The following is a 23,346-nucleotide window of genomic DNA, read 5'->3' as shown; positions in this document are numbered from 1 at the left end:
TTGGGGGGGGGGTATTGTGAACAAGCAAGGTGCAGAAGCAAAAATAGCGATTAGATATATTTCCTTGTCAGACTGTTGCACACATGTGGCATAATATAGATAGGAGGCCAATAAAAGACAGAAGACTGGTAAAGGGTCAGGTTCTGCCTTGTGTCTAACACGTTTCCTGTGGTATAGAGTAGTCACATACCTGGGGGCTGAGATCAAGTGAAGTTTACTATCGCATAGCTCCAGCTGCATCTGGGAAAGGGCAGGCAGTTTGGGAATGAAGCAGGAATTTGCAAATACAGCAAAAGGATTAGGTTAACAAGAACAGGGTCAACTGTTTGAGTCCAACAGGTTGTTCCCAGACTTAGGGGCGTCAGCCAAACTGAGAAGTTTCTTGGGGCCCAAAAAGGTGTCAAGCACCCCCTTTACACAGGGGTTACACAAATATTAATATTGCACTTCATTCCCCACTTCTTTTTTTGAAATAACTCAAACCCTTGAGTAATCATCCTCATAACCTGGGAAGCATGAACCACAAGCATCTTAACGGAATTTATCTGAGAGTGTATAAAATGGATGATTTGATTGAACAAGCAGGGACCAGTGGTTAAGGCCAGGAGAAGAAGTAACAAGGGGCCAGCCAAGGTAGACGATAGGGTAGTGAGCCGGGGGACAAACTAAACAAGGGCAGACTTCTCCCTTTCTCGCTGCCAACTTTCTATTCTTTGTTTTAACAGAGATAGGCTTTCCCTGAACTGGCAGAGTTATTAGCACAAAAACAAGCCTCCCAGAGCACAACGAAGAGGCCACCTTATAAAAACAAGCGGTCGAAACCTCTGTGATTTTGTAACACCACTTCTGCCAGTGAGTCAATCTGCTTCTCAAAATGTGCAATCGAGTCTCCCAGGTCCCTGATATTCCCAGTAGCAAGACTCACCATGGACAAAGGCTACAGCTCCCACTGCAGTAGAGCTGACCAAGCCCAACTCCACTAGAAGGGGGATCAGGATAGGAACAGTGTGCTTCTGCAGGTCATGTCCCTTTGGAAAAGGGTTGAGAAACCTCCAATCCTTCAGTTTGGGGAGCAGGGATACCCAAGTTAGGACAGAGACGAGGGTACAAATGGGGTACTTCTGGGTCTGGAGCACATTTCATGAGGCCAGTTGAGCAGGCCCACTAGGTTCCATTGGGTGCTACATGCCAATAGGGATCTGGCTCAGGGGAGGAGATATTGATGAATTAGGAACAGGCAGAAAGGAGGGGATTGCTGAGAGTGGTTTGGGGTGTTGCAAGGCAATGGCCTCAATATTGAAGGTCCCCTAAAGTAACTCAGGGTTGGCTCCAGAAACAAATATTCAATTCCGAGGTACTATGTACTAGGTCAGGGACTGCAACCCCCACCAAATAAGGAGGCTGTGGGTCTAGACACAACCAACAATGTTTTCCCAGGATGGGGTTGGTAGTATTGATAACCCTATAGACTGCAGAAAGAGTTCCTAGGAGGAGGCAGGGGGTCAGGTATGGTTGGGCCAAGGAGGAGACAGTGTGGTAACTCAGGTAATACTAGCGATGAGATTTTTCTCTGTGATAGTCAAAATGGCTGTACCGGTTATTTAACCCCCTTCATCTAAATTTAATTCCCATGTGTGAGGGGTATGCCAAAAAGAGCTAGAGGGTTGCAGAACAGATAGGAACAAGCTGATTGGGTGGCTAGGGACTTCTGGAAACTGATGTAAGGGTCAGATCCACCATGGGTCCCTGGGACCTCCATGCCTACACACCTATATCCCCCAGGACCAGAGGATATGTGAGACACTGTGACACACTGACACTTGGGGCAAAAAAGGGAGCACCAAGCCTCCCCCTCATTTGGGCATGTCAGCATGCCAGAATCAGGAGTGTACCGAGGGAACAGAGAATCTAAATCTAGCCAGAAAAAGGTCCACCATTGAGGCCTTGAGCCTCTGTCCAAGAGCTCTCCTCAGTGCAGAAGGTCCGTAATGCTTGGTCACCCTTTTTAATAGTCCATGTGTTCTTTTTTCTGGGGGTGTGGGGTTTATAAAAGATGGAGCACACCAGAACATCAGGAGGATGGCTGAATCAGTTTTAGTAGATCGATGTTCCACCTTCCATGGGTCAGGGTGTTCATCTTCACCTGAGTGCGATGCAGCCACATTGGCCTGCTCAACTGGCCTCATGAAATGTGCTCCAGTGTTTACAGTGGTTGGGGGCCAGGATGACAGTATGGATCCCTCCCAAGTAGATTCACGTCCAGGTGCTATGAGTTTCCTAACCAGGACTGAATCTCCCGACTGGAAGGGACGTATGGATTCAGACATAGGATAGTCAAAAGCATCTTGGACAGCTCTCTGGAGCTTGGCGTGCGTCTCCTGAAGCCCCTGCAGAAAATTAATTAGGGATGGATTAATCCTCAGTCCTCAAGGCTCTATTGGTTCATTCAACCTGGCTAGAACTCAGGGTCTATATGCACCATGTAACTTCCATTCATATCCTAGAGCTTTTGTTATTCTTTGAGAGATTTTAGCTGTAAAGGCAGGGCCCTTGGCTGACCTGATTCCTAGCCAGAGGCCAAACTGGGAGAGGAGTTTCTTGCTTTGTTGGAAAGGCTTCTACCCATTCTGAAAAAGTAGCAACAAACCCTGCACCCTGCTGCTGGTGGTTTCACTTCCATGAAGTCCACCTCCCATAGCTCCCCCGGCTGTTTTCCCTTGAGTGTTATTCCCAGCAGAGCTGACTTGCCCTGTTGAGCATTTACTTGGGCACATGGTATACACCTTGCAAGCATGCTTGATAGGATGTTATCTAATTGTGGAATTAGGTACCTATTCTCAAAAGCAGGATCATCTTTTGGCTTCCTAAGTGGGTGGTTTCTTGCAGGTGTTTTACTGTCTCTCTTCCTTTTGTTACTGGCATAAGGATTTTTCCTTCCATTCTCCACCATCCTCCTACCACCTTCTTCTCCCCTTTGGATTCAACGCAGGAATCTTCTGAGGGGGGGAGTAGGTGGGTTCAGGGGAAAGGGGAGACAGAATAGGATTCTTCCACCTGGAAATGCTCATCACCCTCTCTGCTCTTGTATTACCCCCTTTTGATCTACTGAAGCAATCCTACGTGGGGGAATGGATGGCACTGATGACAGGTGGGGGATGGGGTTTGGGAATTCCGGGGCTGAGATCTCCTCCATATTCTGTACCCATTTCCTCCCCAGTGCTTCTGGTACAAAAATACTTCCAACCCTTAAATCCCACCATCCAGGCTTTGACATCACAACAGTAAAATAGCTTATATTGACAAAACTAAATCATATAACTTCTCAGCATCTTATACATCTGAGTTTACTACTTCTTTAAAATTGAACATTTAACTCTTAATCTATGTTAAAGAAGTCCCCTAAAAGCTACCTAAGAACTAAATAGCTTTTACACACAACATGCTTTGACAAGTTTTATAAGCTTATTAAGCTCTTATTCAAATACATCCTTTTTTTTTAGTTTTTTGCAAAGCCAAGGGGTTAAGTGACTTTCCCAAGGCCACACAGCTAGATAATTATTAAGTGTCCGAGGCCGGATTTGAACTCAGGTACACCTGACTCCAGGGCCGGTGCTCTACCCACTGCGCCACCTAGCTGCCCCTAAATACATCTTATTTTCAAAAAAGAAAATAAGATCCTTTATGAATTTAATTTTACACAATAATTTCAAAAGCCCAATGTACACTTATGACCCATGCCAGTGTTACAGTTCTATGTATAATTTCCTCCTTTTAACAGGTAACAAATAAGCTACATTGATCTTACATATCAATATTCCCTTTTATAAACATGAGGTGAAAAACAAAGCCTTTCACAAATTCTCTGGGCCAGAAACACCTTGAGAGATATAACCTGTTGGTTATTCTCTAGTTTTTTCATAACAAATCTTTACAAATGTGATAGATGAAACGTCAATTCATTCATAGTTTGTTATTATAAAACAATTTTAAGGTCTCAAAAAGTATAGCTCAAACTGGTCTTATACAAAGTTTACTAATTGAATATAGCATATGTCATTTATATATATATATATATGTATATATATATATTCCCTGTACTTATTTATACATTTATATGTATATTCCCTAAAATTTTGCATTACAAAGAATTCTTAAGACTAATTATTGCTAGAAAATTCTTTCTTATAACTACAAGATTTTCATTATACTTCTCTTAAATTCTAAAACTCATATTCAAATTAACTTTAAATAATTTTCAAAACCTAAAAAGTTCACAAATTCCTTTTATCTTTGTCAGTGAAATTCCATCTTCTCAATGATCTCATAAGAACTTTCTATCCTCACTGACCAACATTTTCTTAATATTAGAACATTCTATATTCTGACAACTGGAGATTCCCTTCAATTTGAGATATCAAAGTGATATATACTAGTTCTTTACCTTTACTGTTTATCATTACTTCAGATTTTTCCTAGATACATGCCCAAGCATATTTTGAATCACTGTAAAATGTTACCTTCCCCTTGTTTAATAATTCTAAAGCTTGGGGCAGCTAGGTGGCGCAGTGGATAGAGCACCGGCCCTGGAGTCAGGAGTCCCTGAGTTCAAATCCGCCCTCAGACACTTAATAATTACCTAGCCGTGTGGCCTTGGGCAAGTCACTTAACCTCATTGCCTTGAAACTCACAGGTCTGTCTTGACAATAGTTTTGGCAGAATCCCCTGATTCTGGAGGAGACATAACAAAACATCAGAATCAAAAACCCAAACTTTTTATCTTTACAAACTCCTTAATTCAGATTACATTGTACAAAGGATTAGCACCTTATAGAATCATTAATAACATAGTAAAAAATTAACATCTCCCTAGCAATTGCTTTCATATCTAACTTTTCACTCTATGGGGTTTATTACTTTTCCAATCAATTCACTGCCAGACATTGCAAAAGTGGCAGTTTAATGCAATTTTTAAATCACCCCAACCTTATATAAACACATATCCTCATATAGACTTATTGTTCTCTAAACTTTCTTCTGTTCTTACAATGATTTGTAAATCACTTTCCAAAGTTTCCCAAAATCCATCTTTTATATACAAAGTCAAACCTGCTCAAACCTTCTGTCTACATGCTTTAACCAATTTCCATACTTAACAAATGGTTCAAGAACCCCAGTTGTCTCTATGTCTGAATTTTCTTTTCAGAACTTCTGACTCAGATTATACAACTTACATTTTCCCTTAATATACTTTTCTATTATTCCCTTTCATTGGCTCCTCTTGACTTTAATTCATGCTGTTCCGAACTAGAATCACATAGCTTATCCAGCTATAAACCACAGACATGATTCCACTTTTCATAGTACATTTTCCATTCCAGGGTTTTAATATTTAACATTTCTTGATTATAACTGCTAAAACCCTGGAGAAGGAAACAGTCATTCAAAAATTCCCTAGCCTAATTTGAATATTCCCTGCCCCCCTTTTTCAAATAGAGTAAACTGAATATCTACTTTTATAGGGGGACAGTCCTAAATCCTTTCCAGGGAGATTGATCTTCTGTTCTGAAATCTTTGCATGTCCCATAATTTTCTGTAATAACTAGCATCATCAGAAACACCTGAAGCTTTAATGTTACCATATCATTCTGGAAAAAGATTAACTATTTACTTTCCCCTATGCTGGCATATCTTGGTAACCACATACTCTAGGATTAGGAAAATGTACTGTGAAAAGTGGAATCATGGCTGTGGTATATAGCTGTGTAAGCTATGTGATTCCAGCTCGGAACAGCATGAATCTGATGTCTCTTGTCTTTCTGAAATTTACTTTACTGATAATTTTGAAACTTGATCCTGACTTTCTTCTGAATTTTTCTTGCTCCCTCTTACCCAATCCGAGGTTATAAGGAGTTATTTTCTCAAAGATTTTTTTCTTTCTTTCTTTCTTTTTTTTTGCAAGGCAAATGGAGTTAAGTGGCTTGCCCAAGGCCACACGGCTAGGTAATTATTAAGTGTCTCAGCTGGGATTTGAACTCGGGTACTCCTGACTCCAGGGCCGGTGCTCTATACACTGTGCCACCTAGCCACCCCATATCTCTTTTTCTAATTGACTTTTTCAAATTTTAACATTGCTTTCCTTTTTAGATAATTTTCCTTGATTTTATTTGATTTTAAAATAAAATTCCTATTTACTTTTCACCTAAAGATTTTCTTCCTATTTTTCCAATTGATTACATTTTGTATTCATTTTTTCTTTGAAATGCTTTTATTTTTTTCAAGTTTTTTCTCATTCTCTCTGGTTTGATTTTTGATTTTTGAATTTCTTTTTCACTTTTCTTCCAAGATTTCTCTAAGTTTATATTCATTTGCCATTATGCTTTAGGGTAGAAGTGGCTTTTTTTAACCTCACACTCCTCCTCTAAATATGATCCCAAATCTTCTTTTACAACAAAATACCTATCAATAATCGGTTTCTGGGGCAGTTAGGTGGCGCAGTGCATAGAGCACCGGCCCTGGAGTCAGGAGTACCTGAGTTCAAATGTGGCCTTAATAATTGCCTAGCTGTGTGGCCTTGGGCATGCCACTTAACTCCATTGCCTTTAAAAACTAAAAAAAAAATCGGTTTCTTTTTCCTTTGCTTATTCATTTTATCTTTATTTGATTTGGTTTGATTTTTAACAGCTTAATAGTATTCTTATATTTTGATTCTGAACTGCAAGTATTGTTGCCATAGTCCTCAACTCTTCTTACTATTGTTTACTGAATTCTGTTTGTGGGTTCAACCTCAGGGTCACTTTTTCTCCTCCTTTCAGTCCCAGCCTCAGTGTCCCCAAAATGTTCTTGCTTTCTATGGTAGTTGCTTCTTGTCTGGTCAGCACTACTAGGCTTGACTTCCAGATTGGGGGGAGCTCCTTTAGTCATCCCCCACTCAGAGTCTATTTTGCTTTAGAAGAAAGTTTGTGAGATAACAGTGGCTGAAGTGAGTGGCTTGAGATCTCCACCGTTTCTCTCAGGGTCTCCTATTGGATGTGATTCGGTGGGGTGTCTGTGCTTCAAACAAACCTCAATCTGACATGCTTCTCTGAGGCCTCCTCTGAATATGATCCCAAATCTTCTTTTATATCAAAGTACATCTTTTTCCTTTGCCTATTCATTTTATTTTTATTGGAATTTATTTTATTTTTTTAGTAGTTTAATATTATTATGTTTGATTCTGCCCTCTGGTATTGTTGCCCTAGTCCTCAACTCATCTTAGTATTGTTTATTCAATTCTGTTTGAGGGCTCAACCTCAGGGTCTCCTTTTTCCTTCCACTCAGTCCCAGCCTCACTGTCCCCAAAATGTTCTTGCTTTCAATGGTAGTGGCTTCTCCTTCCCCACAGCCACAGCTGGTGTCACGTCTGGTCAGCACTCTAGGCTTGACTTCCAGATTCACTTAGGTCCTTCAGTCATCCCACACTAAGAATCTATTTTGCTTTAGAAGAAAGCTTATGGGGCGGCTAGGTGGCGTAGTGGATAAAGCACCGGCCTTGGAGTCAGGAGTACCTGGGTGCAAATCTGGTCTCAGACACTTAATAATGACCTAGCTGTGTGGCCTTGGGCAAGCCACTTAACCCCATTTGCCTTGCAAAAACCTAAAAAAAAAAAGCTTGTGAGGGAACAGTGACTAAGGTGGGTTTCTTGAGGTCCCCACTGCTTCTCTTATGGCCACCTGCTGAATGATTCAACGGGGTGTCTCCACTTCCCTCAGGCCAAACTTCAGCAGCAAATTCTTCTCTGAATCCTCTCAAGAAGTCCTCCTAGGACTTCATCCCTTTATTTTTGTTGCTCTTTCTTCATTTCATGATGATTTTCTGTCAGTTTGTGGAGGGAATTGGGATAGCTCAGACATTTCTGACCAATACCGCCATCTTCTCAGGATTCCCCTTCTGTCAGGTCTGATGAAGAAGTTCCCCATTACATTCTCTCTTTCTCCTGCATACATCCACCTCCCACCTCTCTTCACCCAGATTCCCCAAGGTGATGAATTATATTCCAAGGGATTTTTCAGTTTTGTTGCAACTGAATTTCTCAAATGCATTTCTCAGAATTCCCTTGGGCTCTTAATGACCTTGGATTCTAGAGCTGACCAGACTATGACCTCTGGACAGATCCCTTTTCTGTGCTTCAGCTTCCATCTAGAATTGAATGGGACTGGACACTTTACTTCTCAAGAGTCTATCATCTCTATACCTGCTGACTTTTGATGGTCTAGGAGTTGGATGTGTCTGTGGCCTTCACCTGGGAGGAGTGGAGCCTCTTGTACCCACCTTAGAAGCAGTTGTACAAGGAGATCATGCCAGAACCTGCTATCTCTGGGCAAGGAACTTTCCCTTGGTAAGACAGAATCTACTATCAATGGGAATATCTTCATTCCCTACTGTGGAGGGTTTGGAGCAATTCAGAGAGAGGAAAGGACAAGTCTCCTGCAATTCTGTCCTTGTTCTTCCTTCCTCTTGCCCTAAAATATTAATGAAGATGGTGGGAAAGGAAGGGTAGGGAATGAGCATTTATTTTCACCTGCTGCTTAGATGCTATGATGAGGGCTTTCTTTGCCATATTATGTGGCTTCATCCTGATAGTAACTTAAGTGAATTAAGTGAATATTTTTATATCCATTTGACACCTGAAGAAACTGAAGCAAATGGAAGTTATGTGATTCAGCACAGAGCTAGTTACTGGATTTTGACTCTAGCATTCCTCAGGTTATGCCCAGGAGTCTTTCCACAGCACTCTCTAGATTTCTAGATAATGGAACCTGTTAGGATGTGGGGGGTGGGAGGGAGTTTAAGGTGAGGGGAGAGAGTGGACCATTTTGCAAAACAAGCCATTCTCTTTTGGGTTACTTATATTATAAGCACTAATGGGTGAGTCCAAGTTCCTATGTGTGAGCTTCATGGAGAGATCCTTAAAGTACAGCAGCTCTGTGTATACAGCCCTTTCCAAAGGAGGACTAAATTGCAACTTTCTCTCCATCTTCAACCCCAATTGTTTTCCTGCTCAGGGCTTCCAGGTCCCAGACAAGATGTGATCTCTTATTTTGGGCAAAGGGAAGCTCCATGAATGCTGGAGCAGGAAGGTCTGAGGAGCCACTGCCCAGGTGAGTGAGGTGAAAGCAGGTATAGGACTGCTATGATGGCCAGGCTGCTATGTGTCACAGGGAAGCAAGGGCTGGATTTAAGGGCCTGAACATATACCTTGGAATTCTTTTTCAGATATTTCCTGACAGTGCCTTCTTGGGTCAGTCACTGAACCACTGAGTTTCACTTTCTCCATATATAAAAGAAGGATGTTGAATTCCATGGTCTTTCAACTCCCAGGGATCAATCTATGATCCTATAAAAGGCATTGTTTGAGATTTGACAACAGAAAATTCTTTTGAATATGTAAATGGTTGTTAGGCTAACTTCTATAAGCTCTTTTCTAGGGCCTTCCTCCTCAAGTCAACAACATGTAAATGCTCATAATGTTCTAGACCCAGTGTAAACTTTCCCTGCTCCCATTTGACTTAAATTCTGGTGGAGCAGAGAAGAGACTTGCAACAGCTATGTAAAAACCCCTGATGGACAAGATAAACATGGAACTAATTAAGACAGTAAAGACCCCAAATTTAATGAGGACTGGAAAAGGCTTATTGTGGAATGCTGTCTCTGGTTCATCATCAGGGAAGCCAGAGAGAACATTCTAGGGATAGGGATGGCAAGAGAATAACCATGGATTTTAGTGGTATAACATCCCCTCCTCAGCACAGAAAGGAGGCCCATACCACTGGATTCCAGTATATATGGGGAAAATAGAGTGAAAGAAGACTGAATGCATAGAGGAAGGGTTGGAGATAATGTGCTTTAATAATTGTAGACAGGGTCTTATATTTAATTCATTTACTGGGGAGTCACTGGGACTTAGTGAGAATGTGGTGTTAAGGTTAGGTGAGAATTTTAGGAAGAATTTGACAACTGGATAGAGGAATAATTAGACTGGGGGATAACCTGATGCAGCCAGAACAATCAGCAGCCCCTTACAAAATCTCAGAAGTGAAGTGACTATGGTCAGACAAAAGAAAGTGACAGCATTGAGAGAGAAAAGATTATATGTGAAAGATGTCCCAAAGGCAGAATCAAGAGGACTTGGCAAGTTGATTAAAGATGGAGTTCAGGGAATGGCAATGTCTAAGAGTTGATGGGTACATTGCATTGGATTATTGGAGGATGCCTTGAATAGCATTAGGAATAAGGAAGATGGGAGGGCTGGTGCAAAGAGAATGAGTTTCCTTCTGGAAATGGAGAAATAGAAACAGGAGAGAATAATGTCACTAAAATCTAGAAAGGAGAATATTGAGAAAGGGGGGAGACTGACAGTATCAAAGCCTGCAGAGAAATCTCGATGGACCAGAATTAAGAATAGCCATTGAATTTAGGAAATTTTGAGAAACTAATGATTTTCTTTTTTTGTTTGACTATTAAAAAATACAATTGAAGAGGGGTGGCTAGGTGGCGCAGTGGATAAAGCACCGGCCCTGGAGTCAGGAGTACCTGAGTTCAAATGCGGTCTCAGACACTTAATAATTACCTAGCTGTGTGGCCTTGGGCAAGCCACTTAACCACATTTGCCTTGCAAAAACCTAAAAGAAAAATACAATTGAAGGGGGCAGCTAGGTGGCACAGTGGATAGAGCACCAGCCCTGGAGTCAGGAGTACCTGAGTTCACATCCGGGCCTCAGAGACTTAATAATTACCTAGCTGTGTGGCCTTGAGCAAGCCACTTAACTCCATTTGCCTTGCAAAAAAACATAAAAAAAAATACAATTGAAGAAGTATCCTATCTGTACATAGAGAAAGAACTGAGAATTACAAATAAATATGGAATATTTTCACATAGATATACCAGTTTGCATCTCCTGGTGGTCATATATAGGACAGGGGTCTTGGGAAAAGGACTAAAGGGGAAAAAAGAAAAAGAAAAAAGAAATACAAGGACAAGGAATTGAGCACAATTTGGAAATGGTTACCTCTCTCTGTTATGTCATGAAATGGAAGATATTGGGCAGAATCTCATGGGGATGCATGGATCGAGTACGAGTGTTTTAAAGATTAGATTGAATTGATTTTATTTGTGATAATAAGAAAAGAGTCAATGTGGAAAAGAGTGGAACTTAATTTTAAAAAAAATGGAAGCAACCAACTGAGGATTATATCCAGGGGGGTGAGTGTTGGAATGAGATTATTTGCACATGTGGCAGGTAGCTGACAAAATGAATTAGAGTACCCGCCCTAGAAACAAGAGCACTGGAGTTCAAATTCAGCCTCAGATGCTTGAAAGTTAGTAGCTGCGTGACCTTGAGAAAGTCACTTAACCTTGATTGTCTCACATCCACAGCCATCTCCAGGCTTCTTGATTTATATTTGACCACTGATCCCTGATGGCTCTAGAGGAGAAAGGCAGACTACTGATTTGGCATACTCAGTCGAATCCAATAGAATTGCTTGTCATGGCGTCCCCTCCCTCATGTCTTCTTAGAGAAAAAAGGAAAAACAAAAACAATGACAATAGTTTTCACCAGTTAAGGGATTTTCTTTAGCAAACATAAGAATTATTTTTTCTTCTGATATGAAGTTGAATAGGAGAATGTTTTTTATTTATGTGAGATGAGGTAGATAAGATAGTTCTTGAAAACTACAGATTTTTAAAATTCTATTTTATTTTTTTAATTATATGCAATGAAAGTTTTCCCACAATCATCCACAAGCATCTTTGTGTTGCATAGCTTTCTTCCACTCTCCCTTCCCATCTCCCTCCCCTCATCAGTGAACTGTCTAGTGAACATAGTACATGTACATTTGTGTTTAAGATATTTACATACTATTCATTTTCTGTATGAGGAATTATGTTTGTCTTTTTCCTTCATTTTTGAGGAAGACCATGACATCGGTGAGTTGATGCCATGACAATCCCATGAATTGCATTTGAGTGAGGGGGTGCAATGCCAAGTCACCAGCCTCACTTTCTCCTCCAGAGTCATCTGGGTCTAAGCTCATGGCTTACACTGTGAATATCATGAAAATGTCATGAGAATGCCTGTGTCATGGGGATAGTTGATGTTTGTTGTTGGGATCCAATGGGCCTTTATATGCAACTCTTTATAAAGTAAATAATACTTAGGGTATAAGCTAGTGCCATTTTAAGCTGATTGGTTCTCTCCATGGAAGATTCAAATTTGGCATTTTTGGGGGAATAGTTAATAAGCTTAGGTTCTATCAGGAGTGGGAACGTGTTAAGAGTTGGAAAACTAAGCCTGTCTTTGAAAGAAACTCAAAATGTCATGGATGACAGTGCCTGTGACTTAATGTGGAGAGAATTCAGCATCTTACATGAGAGAACCCCAACTGGAGAGCAATCTCATGATTTTACTCTCTGGGGAAAGGTTTTTACCTTGAAGGATTCTCTTTTTAAACATCAGAGAATCCACACTAGCAAGCAATCTTATGAATGTAATCAGAGTGGAAACACTTTTCCTACCAAGAAATGTCTTACTGCGCATCAGAGAATTCACACTGGAGGGAACTCTTCTGAATGTAATCAGTGAGGAAAGATTTTTTTACATGTAAGTCATATATCAATATACATCACAGTGGAGAGAAAACTTAGGAATGTGATCTGAGTTTTCTAAACTAGCAATGTGTTAAGGTACATAACTAGATGTTCTCAAAAATACAATGTCTTCAGAATAAGAAAAAAGAATTATTATTAAGACAACTGAAGGAAAACACAATAAAGAGAAGAAACCAGAATTTGCCCAATGGAGTACAATTTCAGGCAAATTAGGGGAAATTTTATGTCGTCCATAGCTCCTCTGTTGTGCACATTTTCAGCTTACATTGAGACCACTGCATGTCACAATCAAGAACCTTCTGTTTAATATGAGATGCACTCTGTCTCCTGATTGTTGAGATTCAATGATCACAGTGATGATGAAGGGATTCCAATAAACTTGAGACAGAGCAGAATACTTGTGTAAAAAAGCAAGCTGCCACTACTTTGATGGTAAGGAGTTTTGCAGTTTCCTTCTAAAAAGTTTCCCAGGCATGACCCTTCATAATTTTGGAAGGTGAAAGCAGAGTTCACCTGGAGAACATGATTTGGGATCCTGGTACAACCAAAGTGACCTTTTCCTTTGAACTATTCACCTAAACCCAAAAGCTATCAAGTGAATGAGAACTTTTCTAGGGACTCTGAAAGCATTTAAGAAAATACAGTCTCTTGGGAAAGTTTGGTGGTACAGTGGATAGAGCACTGGCCCTGGTGTCAGGAGGATCTGAGTTCAAATTGGACTTTAGACACTTCATGATTTACTAGCTGTGTGACCTTGGGTAAGTCACTTAACGCCATTTGACTTACCAAAAAGAGAGAAGATATAGTCTCTGTTTTTCTAACTCTGTTCAAGTTGTTAGGCACACAAGACACAAACAAGGGAAATGAACATTTTTTTTCTGTCTCCAGAAATCAATAATCTTGTGGGGCGCTAGGTGGTGCAGTGGATAGAGCATTGGCCCTGGAGTCAGGAGTACCTGAGTTCAAATCCAACCTCAGACACTTAATAATTAACTAGCTGTGTGGCCTTGGGCAAGCCACTTAACCCCATTGCCTTGCAAAAACCTAAAAAAAAAAATAATCTTGTAAACTAAGGTCTGAATTTGCCCCTTTATTAAAGAAGGTGGTAGTAAGATATCATTGTCTTCTCTTTTTCTTCTGTTATTTTCATAGCTCATTCTGAGGATCTGCATGTTGTCAGCATTTCCCAAGAGGAGTAACCCACAGGGAGGTCTACTCACTCCTTTCCTGATCAGAGTTCAACAAGTCCCTGATCCAAATTTGATTCTCTTAGTTGAGTTTCAGTAGGTTGCTATCAGATTCTCTCATTGTTTACCTGCTTATGATTCTCTGTCTTCAAAGGAATTGAGCTGCTGGCTCCTCTAGCTTCCCTTTGATCTTGGTTGGTTAGATCACTCATACTGAGTTATGGACAGAGTTGAAGGTGGGCACTATGTCTACACCTTCTTCTAGGGCACGTTACTTAAGAATCTAAGTTTATGAACCTTTCTTCTTGCTCAGTACAAAGCTTCTGCCCTCTTTTTCTTCCTAGAACTATATATAATCAGATAATAGATGATAGAATTGTGAGCTACTCCCCATGCCTTCTTCCAGTGCAGGTTCAGGGGTCAACCGAAATGTCCTTTTGCCCTAGTATTACCTGTTCAGTCATAGACACTTTCATGTTCCTGGGCATAGAAATGAGCCCCCAACACTCCCATGGCTGCTGATAGCTCTGCCATTGGGTTTTCTTCTTGGCTAGTTCCTATCCCTGTCTACATAGATGTTTCTGTTTATCATCCTAAATAAGCAATGATAGGTATAAAAATGATTAATCGTAATGTTTTTCTTTCCTGATTAGACTTTGCTCTAGTTCACTTTCTAGGTTCTTGTTGAGGTTTTAGGGTAAGGCTTAGTACGTCAGAGTCAGGTGACCTAAGTTAAAAATGTAAAAAATCTTCCTAGTCATTTTGAATCTAACTTTGAAAAGCAATTTGTTAGGTTTTTGTTTTGTGTTTCAGCTTATCTCTAGGTTGAGGAAAACTCCCATTAATGAAATGCCAATGGGACAGAGAGAGAGAGACTTCTTTTTGAGCACACAAATTGCAATTGATCAGGAAATAAAGAAAAAAAATCTTACATATAAAACTGATATGGGAAAAGAGCTTTTTTTTAAAAAACAAAATCCATCCCCAAAAAGAAATCTCCACATACTAAAGGGATCATTTCCACCTGAATGAACAATCTTCATGGAAGTTTAAAATTAATTTGAACAAGACTGAAAACCAGAATTCTTATATTGCTCATTTTTAATGTAATCTCTCTATGATCCCCCAAAGCAGTATATACTTGATAATGGTGGCATGAAATCTTCAGGAAAAAACCTTCTTTGGTTAAACTATATGCCCATGCTCTATTTCATCCTGACCTTCAAGTGTTGTCTGTGGCTTCCACAAAACTCCACCCCCCATTCCCATTTAATTTATTAAGCCAACCATGTTATATAGAAATCTTGATATGGAAATATTAAGTTTGCTTTGGTAGAATGGTTGTGTTGGTCCATGATGATTTTAAATGGCTCTAAGATCTCTACAATGCATGTCTAGGAATCATGTTTTCAAAGAACTAGTTCTCTCTACTGCAGAAATGTCTCAGGTTCCTCCTAGTCAGGGTCCCAGGAAAAGCTGTTTTAAACTCTTTGTAAATTAAATCATCCTTAGAAAGGGAGATAATGACATTTAAAAAAAAAGTAAATGAGTTTTTGTACTGCATATAGAGGGAAAATGTCAGTTTGTGTCTATGTGTCTTTATGTGTAGTTGTGTATGTATGTGTGAGTATTTGTGAAGTATCAAGTCTTTGTATCTTTGTTTTGTAATTTGTTTCTTTTAGACATATCAGACTTAAAGTGAAAGAAACAACTACACGGCTAATGCCTTTTTTTGGAAGGAACTCCTCATCATTGTCACCCCCCCCTCATCTCCCAGTGAAGAAACATGAGACAGAGATAGGAGAAATTGACAAAAATATTCTTCCAAACAGGATTTTGGGTGGGAAAAGTGGAAATTGCAGGTGTTCATTCTTCCAGAGACTTGAAAATTCTCTAATCTTTCATCCAATTAGAAATCAGGTTTCCTAATGTTTTAATATTTCCTTTTTAATAATTGTCCTTATTTCATTTTTAAAGCTTGAAAGTCTACTCTCCCTGTTTTAGTTTTTTTTTTTTTTTGCAAGGCAAATGGGGTTACCCAAGACCACACAGCTAGGTAATTATTAAGTGTCTGAGACCAGATTTGAACCCAGATACTCCTGACTCCAGGGCTGGTGCTTTATCCACTGCACCACCTACCCGGCTCCCTAAGAGGCTGATTTTTCTAAGGACACAGTCACATCACCATCTAGAAATCATTTTTCTAACTCTAATGTTTCTTAGAAAATGATTTCTTCAACAATACAAAAGGAGGAAAATTCAAAACATATTAATAACAAACAATGTTATAGGTAGAAAACATGAAAGGATTTTTGCCAAAGGAGATCCATTTCCTTCAATGCATTTCTGAATTATCTGACCTAGAACAATCACCTCCTCCAGCCGTCACTGGTATTCTGGACTGATGGCCGTCAGAGCAGCATCACGTCCTTCTAATCCAATGACCTTTCAGTCTTCTTCTCACAGCTCCTCATCCTATCATGTCAAAACTCAATTGAAGTGTATTTGAAGTGTATTTTGATCTCCATGTAGAGGGTCCCACAGGACAGTTACAGGGGTAGAACACATCTGTCCCAGTCTACTCCAACCTCGATCTACACTTCCAAGATGTACATGACGTCACAAGTTTCCCAAGAGCCATCTACTGTCAACCGTCAAAGCAGAGGCTCCATTCCACTCAGATTGTCTGATACTACAGGTTTAATAGGGAGGAGGAGGAGAAGGGGGTGAGTCTTGGAGGGAGGGGGGAAGGGGGAGTGAAGAACTAGAGAGGAGGAGCTCTCAGATTTGAACAGCCTGGTAAGTGGAGCTTCAGCACTGAGGGGCAGGGCTTGGAGTAGCGGAGCAGTTTAGGGCAGAAGAAGGGAGCATTGCAATGAAGAAGGCATTGCACATGAGGGAAAGCAGGACTTAGGGAGATGAGGCTGACAGGGTCCTGGAGTTCTGGCCCTGGGTTTTACTGGAAGATCTTGGGGGCATCAGGGGTGCTTTGGGGACTAGAAAGACCCTGGCAGAGGGTCCTGGTGGTAGCAGGAAGTCTTTGAACTGAGCCTGCTCTGCCTTCCCTGCATGTCAGATCTCTTTTCTTTCTTCCCTCAAAGCTGAGATCTCTGCCTTCTGGAAGCCAGTTCTATGAGTGCAAGCTAGAGTTCCCCTCCCCCACCTCCCCCAGTTTCTTATTTGTCTTCTACAAGCTGCCCTTACCATTGAGTCTCATCCTCATCATTTGAGCCCCCTCCCCTCCCAAGCCTGGCCACTGGATGAGCTTCTCTTCTTCCCCACCTCTCCATTCTTTTCCAGACTCCTAATCATTTCCCAGACTTCCTCTGTAATGCTCCTCAAACTTATCATTTTCTCAGATTTCAGACTTTGCCCACAAGCATCCCGGAGTTCTGATTGTTACATTCTTATCAGGTCCCAGGTGTCCCATCTCCCTGTCCCCAACTCTTAGATTAGAGATTCAGTTTTCCTGCCTTCTGATTAGGGTCCTATCAGGATCCAGGAGTCCTGCCTTTCTGTCCCCAGGACCCTACTTTGTACACAGTCCCCAAAGCTTTTTCCTAGTCCTCTTATCTGAACTCCTGAATTTTGACCTGCTTCCCCATCACATGCCAGTTGTTTCTGCCTATTTCCAGTTTCCAAGCAGATCCCCTGCTCCTCCTTAGATCTCTAGACTTCATCCTTCTGTTTTCCCAGGTCCAGTGTCTAACTGGCACCCTTCATTCAATCCTTGAGCTCTCCCAGTTAGATTGTCTTATCTCCCAGACCCTATTCCTGCCCCCCATACCCAGGCCTTCTTCTTCTCTGCCTTGACTTCTTTTTTTTTTGCACTTATATTTTATATTTCCAATTTCATGCCTTGATAATTTTTCAATGTTAGTCTGGTAAAAGTTGTCATGTACATTTGTGTTTAATATATTTACATATTAGTCATTTTATTTAAGAGGAATTAGAACTAAAAGAAAATAAACAAAACCATGAGATAGGAAGGACATAGATAAGAAGTTTTAAAAAAGTGAACATTGTATACATTTAGATTCTATAAAGTTCCTCCCCTCCAAATATGGATGGCATCCTTAAGGGGTCTCTCAGGGTTGTCCTTGATCCCTGAACTGCTGAGAGGAGCTGCAGCCCTCATAGTAGATCAACTCACAATATCATTGTTAATGTGTACAATGTTGTCTTGGTTCTGTTCCCTTTGCTCAGCATCAGTTCAAGTAATTCTTTTTTTTCTTTTTTTTCATTTATTTTTTAATTCTCATTTTGTACAAATTTTTTTTACATTAATAAAATATTCTTGTTTAAGAGTAAACAAAATACCCCTCCCCCCATGAATATAGACTTGCTTGGGTGATAAAGTAAAGGGGAGAGAAAAAAAATTAAAATTAAAAAAGAATAATAGTAATAATTGTAGGTATGGCCAGGTGGCGCAATGGACGAAGCACCAGCCCTGGAGCCACGAGCACGCAAGTCCATATCCAGCCTCGTAAACCCAACAATCACCCAGCCATGTGACATGCAAGCTACCTGATTCCCACTGCCCTGCAAAAACCTAAAAGAAGAAAAAAAAAGATCCACAATAAAATAAAATAAAATAGTAATAATAGTAGGGGTGTCTGGGTGGCAGACAGAGCATTGGACCTTGAGTCAGGAGCACCCGGGTACAAATCCGGCCTCAGACACCCAAAGATCACCCTGCTGGGTGGCCCTAGGCAGGCCACCCAGCCCCACTTGCCCTGCACCCTCCCCCAAATAATAATAACAAAAAATGTGCTTCAGTCTTTGTTCCAACACCAACAGCTCTGTCATGGGTGGATCATATTCTTTATGATAAATCCATCACAAAAGTTACTTCCATATTTTTCCAATGTTCCCATTGCTGATCGCAACTCCCTCCTTTCTTATTTCTCCACTACCATGTACTATATTTTCTCTCTCCTTTCACTCTGACTCTGCTGTAGGGTAGCTGAGTGGTGCAGCAGACAGATCCCTGGTCCTGGGGCCAAGAAGCCCTGAGCCCCCATACCACCCCTTAGGCCCAGAATCTACCTGGCCCTATGGTCCCAAACAGGCCTTCCAATCCCAGCCCCTTGCAAGAAGTAAAAAAGAAAATGCATTATATCTGACCGCTCCCCCACCATGGTCCATCCTCTCCTCCTTTATTCACATCCCCACCCCCTGCTCCCCCCTTCTTCTTCCAGATGCCTATACCCCATTGAGTATATATGCAGTTTCCTCTCCTAGCCACCTCTGATGAGAGCAAAGGTTCCCTCATTCCCCCTTGCCTCCCCACTTCCATATCATTGCAATAGCTCACTGTAATAATAAAAAAAATCTTATTATATGAAATATCTTGGCCTATTTCCCCTCTCCTTTTTCTTCCTCCCATTCCATTTCCCTTTTTTTTCTATTGACTCCATTTTTACACCATATTTTATCTTCGAATTCAGCTTTCTCCTGTGCTTCAACTATAAAAGCTCCCTCTACCTGCTCTATTAACTGAGGAGGTTCATATGAGTATTATCAGTGTCATTTTTCTATGCAGGAATACATGCAGTTCATCATCATTAAGTACCTCATATTTCCCCTTCTCCAATCTCTATGCTTCACCTGAGTCTTGTATCTGAAGATCAAACCTGTTCAGCTCTGGCCATTCCAAAAGGAACCTTTGAAATTCCCCTGGTTCATTGAAAGTCCATCTTTTTCCCTGGAAGAGGACATTCAGCCTTGCTGGGTAGTTCATTCTTGGCTGCATTCTAAGCTCTTTTGCCTTCCGGTATATTATATTCCAAGCCCTACGAGCTTCCAATGTAGTTGCTGCTAAGTCCTGTGTGATCCTGACTGCAGCTCCACGATATTTGAACTGTGTCCTTCTGGCTGCTTGTAATATTTTCTCTTTGACTTGGGAGTTCTAGAACTTGGCTATGATATTCCTAGGGGTTGGTTTTTTGGGATCTCTTTCTCAGGGGGATCGGTGGATTCTCTCCATTTCTATTTTGCCCTCTGCTTCTAGAATATCAGGGCAATTTTCCTGTAGTAATTCTTTGAAAATGATGTCAAGGCTCTTTTCCTGATCATGACTTTCAGGTATTCCAATAATCTTCAAATTATCTTTCCTAAGTCTGTTTTCCATATCTGTTGTTTTTTCAATGAGTTATTTCACATTTTCTTCTAATTTTTCATTTTTTTGGTTTTGAAGTATTGATTCCTGATTTCTGGTAAATTCATCAATCTCCCTGAATTCTATTCTTTGTCTGAAGGATTTATTCTCCTCAGAGAGTTTTCTTATCTCTTTTTCCATCTGGCCAATTTTGCTTTTTAAAGCATTCTTCTCCTCAATAACTTTTTGAACTGTTTTATCCATTTGACCTAAGTTGGTTTTTAGCATGCTATTTTCTTCAGCATTTTTTTGGATTTCTTTGACTAAGCTGCTGACTTCATTTTCATGTTTTTCCTGCATCTCTCTCCTTTCTTTTCCCAGTTTTTCTTCCAACTCCCTCATTTGATTTTCAAAGTCTTTTTTTGAGCTCTATCATAGCCTGAGCCCAATTTCTGTTTTTCTTGGAGTCTTTAGATGCAGGAGCTTGTGCTTCCTCATCTTCAGACTGAGTATTTTGATCCTTCTTGGGCTCATTTGCAAAATATTTCTCAGTGGTTTTACTCTTGTTTCTTTGATTGTTCATTTTCCCAGCCTAAGCCTGTTTTTTGGGGGTGCTTCCTGAGATTTTGGGACACTCCCACAAGGGTCTCAGTGTGTGAGGCTCTGTCCTCCCTCCTGCTCTGTGAATGACCATATGTGCCCCGCTCTGCCACGGGGCTGAGGTGGGGGGGCCCTGCTATTCTTTGGGGGGCCTAGACTGCAATCAGGATCTGAATGTGGTCAGAGCCCCACAGTCCTGTTCCAGGGGCAGAGGACAGAGCTTGCCAGTCTCTCCCTTCACTCCCCTCCCTCAGCTCAATGGGCTCATGCCCTGGGGGCTCCTGCTTACCAGCTCTGCCTGCTTCTGTTTCCTGGATCAGGGCTGGGGAAAGACCAGGCTGCTTGCTGTGTGCCCTGAGGGCTGGGCTCCACCTGCTCACTCTGGCAGAGGTCCCCCGCTGTTCCCCCACTTTGTGCCCGGTTCTCCCCGGGGTGCAGCTCAGGAGACTCCCCCACTTCTGTGAGCTGTGGCTCCCAGCTCCCTGGGGCTGCCCCCAGGAGGCTGAAGTTCTTTTGCTCTGGCAGGCCACCCCTCCAGTGGGCCGCCCCTCCGACCCTGGGGAGCAGAGCCTTTCTGCTCTTTTCCAGGCTACCTTGAGTGAGAGAACTGCCTCACTGGGTCCCTTTGTGGGTTCTGTCTCTTGAAAGTTTAGTTAGAGTCCTTAGTTTCACATTTTTATCAGAGAGCGCCTAAGACTTGATCCCTTCTTGTTGCCATCTTGGCTCTGCCCCCAGTTCTAGTAATTCTTTTCATGCTTCTCTAAAGTCTGGTCACTCATATTTTTATATACAATAATAGTACTTTGTAACATTCATAATCCTTAACTTGTTCATCCATTTCCCAATTGCTGGACATTCCCTCAATTTTCAATTCTTTCCCAATACAAAAAGATTTACTGCTTCAACTTCTTTCAGTCCCCTCAGACTCGAATCTCAAACTGAATTTAGTTTCCCAGTCTGAGGTTTCCCCCGTCTTTTCCTTGTAGTTTTCTTCCAGAGCCTCTGCATCCTCGACTTTTCCTGTAGCTGCTGGCCACTTGAGTTTAGTTCTGCTTATGAGGGATCACTATTCAGACTCAGGAAAGGAAGGGTGGAAATAAAACAAAATTTTACTAAAAGAAGTTACAACACATAGGAAGGGATAGGTAGTGAAAGAGGAAGAGAATGATAAAAGAACAGCCAAGCAGCATTGGCTGGACCACAAGTCAGAGAAGAGCTGGCGTCCAACCCAGGTTTTATGTCTTGCTTCTCATCTAGAAGGCAAAGGTGAGCTCTTTCAATTACTGGACCAGGAATTAAGTAGAGGGTGAAGCCTAAGGAGATCAGGATACTAATTTTACATTGAACAATGAATCAGTGATAATGGGGATCTCCACCCAATTTGAGCAGATTACAAATTGTTTCTGTTACAATCATAATTCTCTACTTATAGTCAATTTACATCTCCACCCAATTTCTACATTCACAATTCTCTTCATCTTTCCTCGCCATCATCCCTGGTGTCTATAGTTTAGATCTTGTCTAAGGAAAGTAACTGGGGACTGGAGATATGGGGAGGCAAAGGACCTGTTGGAGGGAGAGCTCTGCCTCAGGAGTCACTGAGATGTTGCCTGGGACCCCAAGTTCCTTTTGCCTCTGTAGGAGCCTGAGGAAAGGAGGAAGTGGGAGAGGAATTAAGGGCCTTTGTAACTCCCTTTTATAAATACCTGGAGGCCAGTCTCCTGCCCCTGAAGAGGAGGCAAAGCTCTCCCTCTTCCCACCCTCCTGTGATCCGTCTGCCTCCCTAGCTCAGTCTGCAGAGGACAAAGGTCTGGCCCAAGCAGGTCCTTGAGTCAAATCCAGGTGCTAAAGTTGGAGAGAACTTGGAACGGTTTTATTATTAAAGGTTGACAAGCAACAGAGTATGATCCCAAAAGTAGTCAGTCTGGAACTAAGATGATGGGGTCAGGGAGATGGGTTTTTCTAAGCAGAGGCAAAGAAGGGAGGGACTTTCAGGTATCTCTAGACTGCTTCCTGTTTATCAGAAAAGCTTAGAATTAGAAATCTTTCCTGGTTAGGGGTAACATCTGATAGTAGAGCTTTGGCTGTTGTTACATTTATGAATCTATCAAGAGTGAGCGAAGCAAGACCCTAACATAAAGACCAGAAAAAAAAGATGAAGGAACTTGACAAAATGGAGTCACTTTGGTCCTTGCTCCCTTTGCAGGAATCCTGGATTCATGGGAATGGACCCTGGGAATCTCAGACCCCAACTTCAGGTGAGTGCAGTCTATCATCAGACTGATCCAAGGAGGGGCATCTGGGTGTTGCAGTGGATAGAGCACTGGCCTTGAAGTCAGAATGACAGGAATATGAATTCAGTCACAGACATTTGCCACTTACTAACTGTGTGGCCTTGGGCAAGTCATTTAATTCTGATTGCCTTGGATCTAAGACCATCTCTAATCATCTTGATTCATATCTGGCCACTGGATGCAGATGGCTCTGGAGGAGAAAGTGAGGCTGGTGACCTAGCACAGCAACCCCCCCCCCCAACTCAAATTCAATTCACATGTAACAGCATCATCTACCTGATGTCTTGATCTTCTTTGAGAATGAAGGAGAGGGGCAGCTAGGTGATGTGGTGGATAGAGCACCAGCCTTGGAGTCAGGAGCACCTGAGTTCAAATACAACTTCAGACACTTAATAATTGCCTAGCTATGAGGCCTGGGGCAAGTCACTTAACCCCATTGCCTTACAAAAAACAAAAAAGAGAGAATGAAAGAGAAACATCAGATCAACCTGAGTAACCAAATCTATTTCTATAGACAT

The 23,346-nt window shown here is 41.4% G+C and overlaps 1 protein-coding gene across 4 annotated transcripts in view; it reads left to right on the top strand.

Annotated features, from left to right (window-relative positions):
- Window positions 1–23,346, top strand: part of LOC141497119 (uncharacterized) — a 119,613-nt gene that overhangs the window by 16,082 nt on the left and 80,185 nt on the right. For all 4 annotated transcript variants that reach the window (XR_012471233.1, XR_012471234.1, XR_012471232.1 and 1 more), the window contains exons 2-4: window positions 8,170–8,375; window positions 9,043–9,138; window positions 22,741–22,792. Coding sequence is in view for 1 of the 4 variants with exons in the window: in XM_074199729.1 (XP_074055830.1) it covers window positions 8,335–8,375; window positions 9,043–9,138; window positions 22,741–22,792 (189 nt within the window). In the remaining 3 variants the exon portion in view is untranslated. The remainder of the gene's footprint in view (window positions 1–8,169; window positions 8,376–9,042; window positions 9,139–22,740; window positions 22,793–23,346) is intronic.

Source organism: Macrotis lagotis, chromosome X, assembly GCF_037893015.1.
Source record: "Macrotis lagotis isolate mMagLag1 chromosome X, bilby.v1.9.chrom.fasta, whole genome shotgun sequence".
Taxonomy (NCBI): domain Eukaryota; kingdom Metazoa; phylum Chordata; class Mammalia; order Peramelemorphia; family Peramelidae; genus Macrotis; species Macrotis lagotis.
This window is presented reverse-complemented; position numbering and strand designations above follow the sequence as displayed.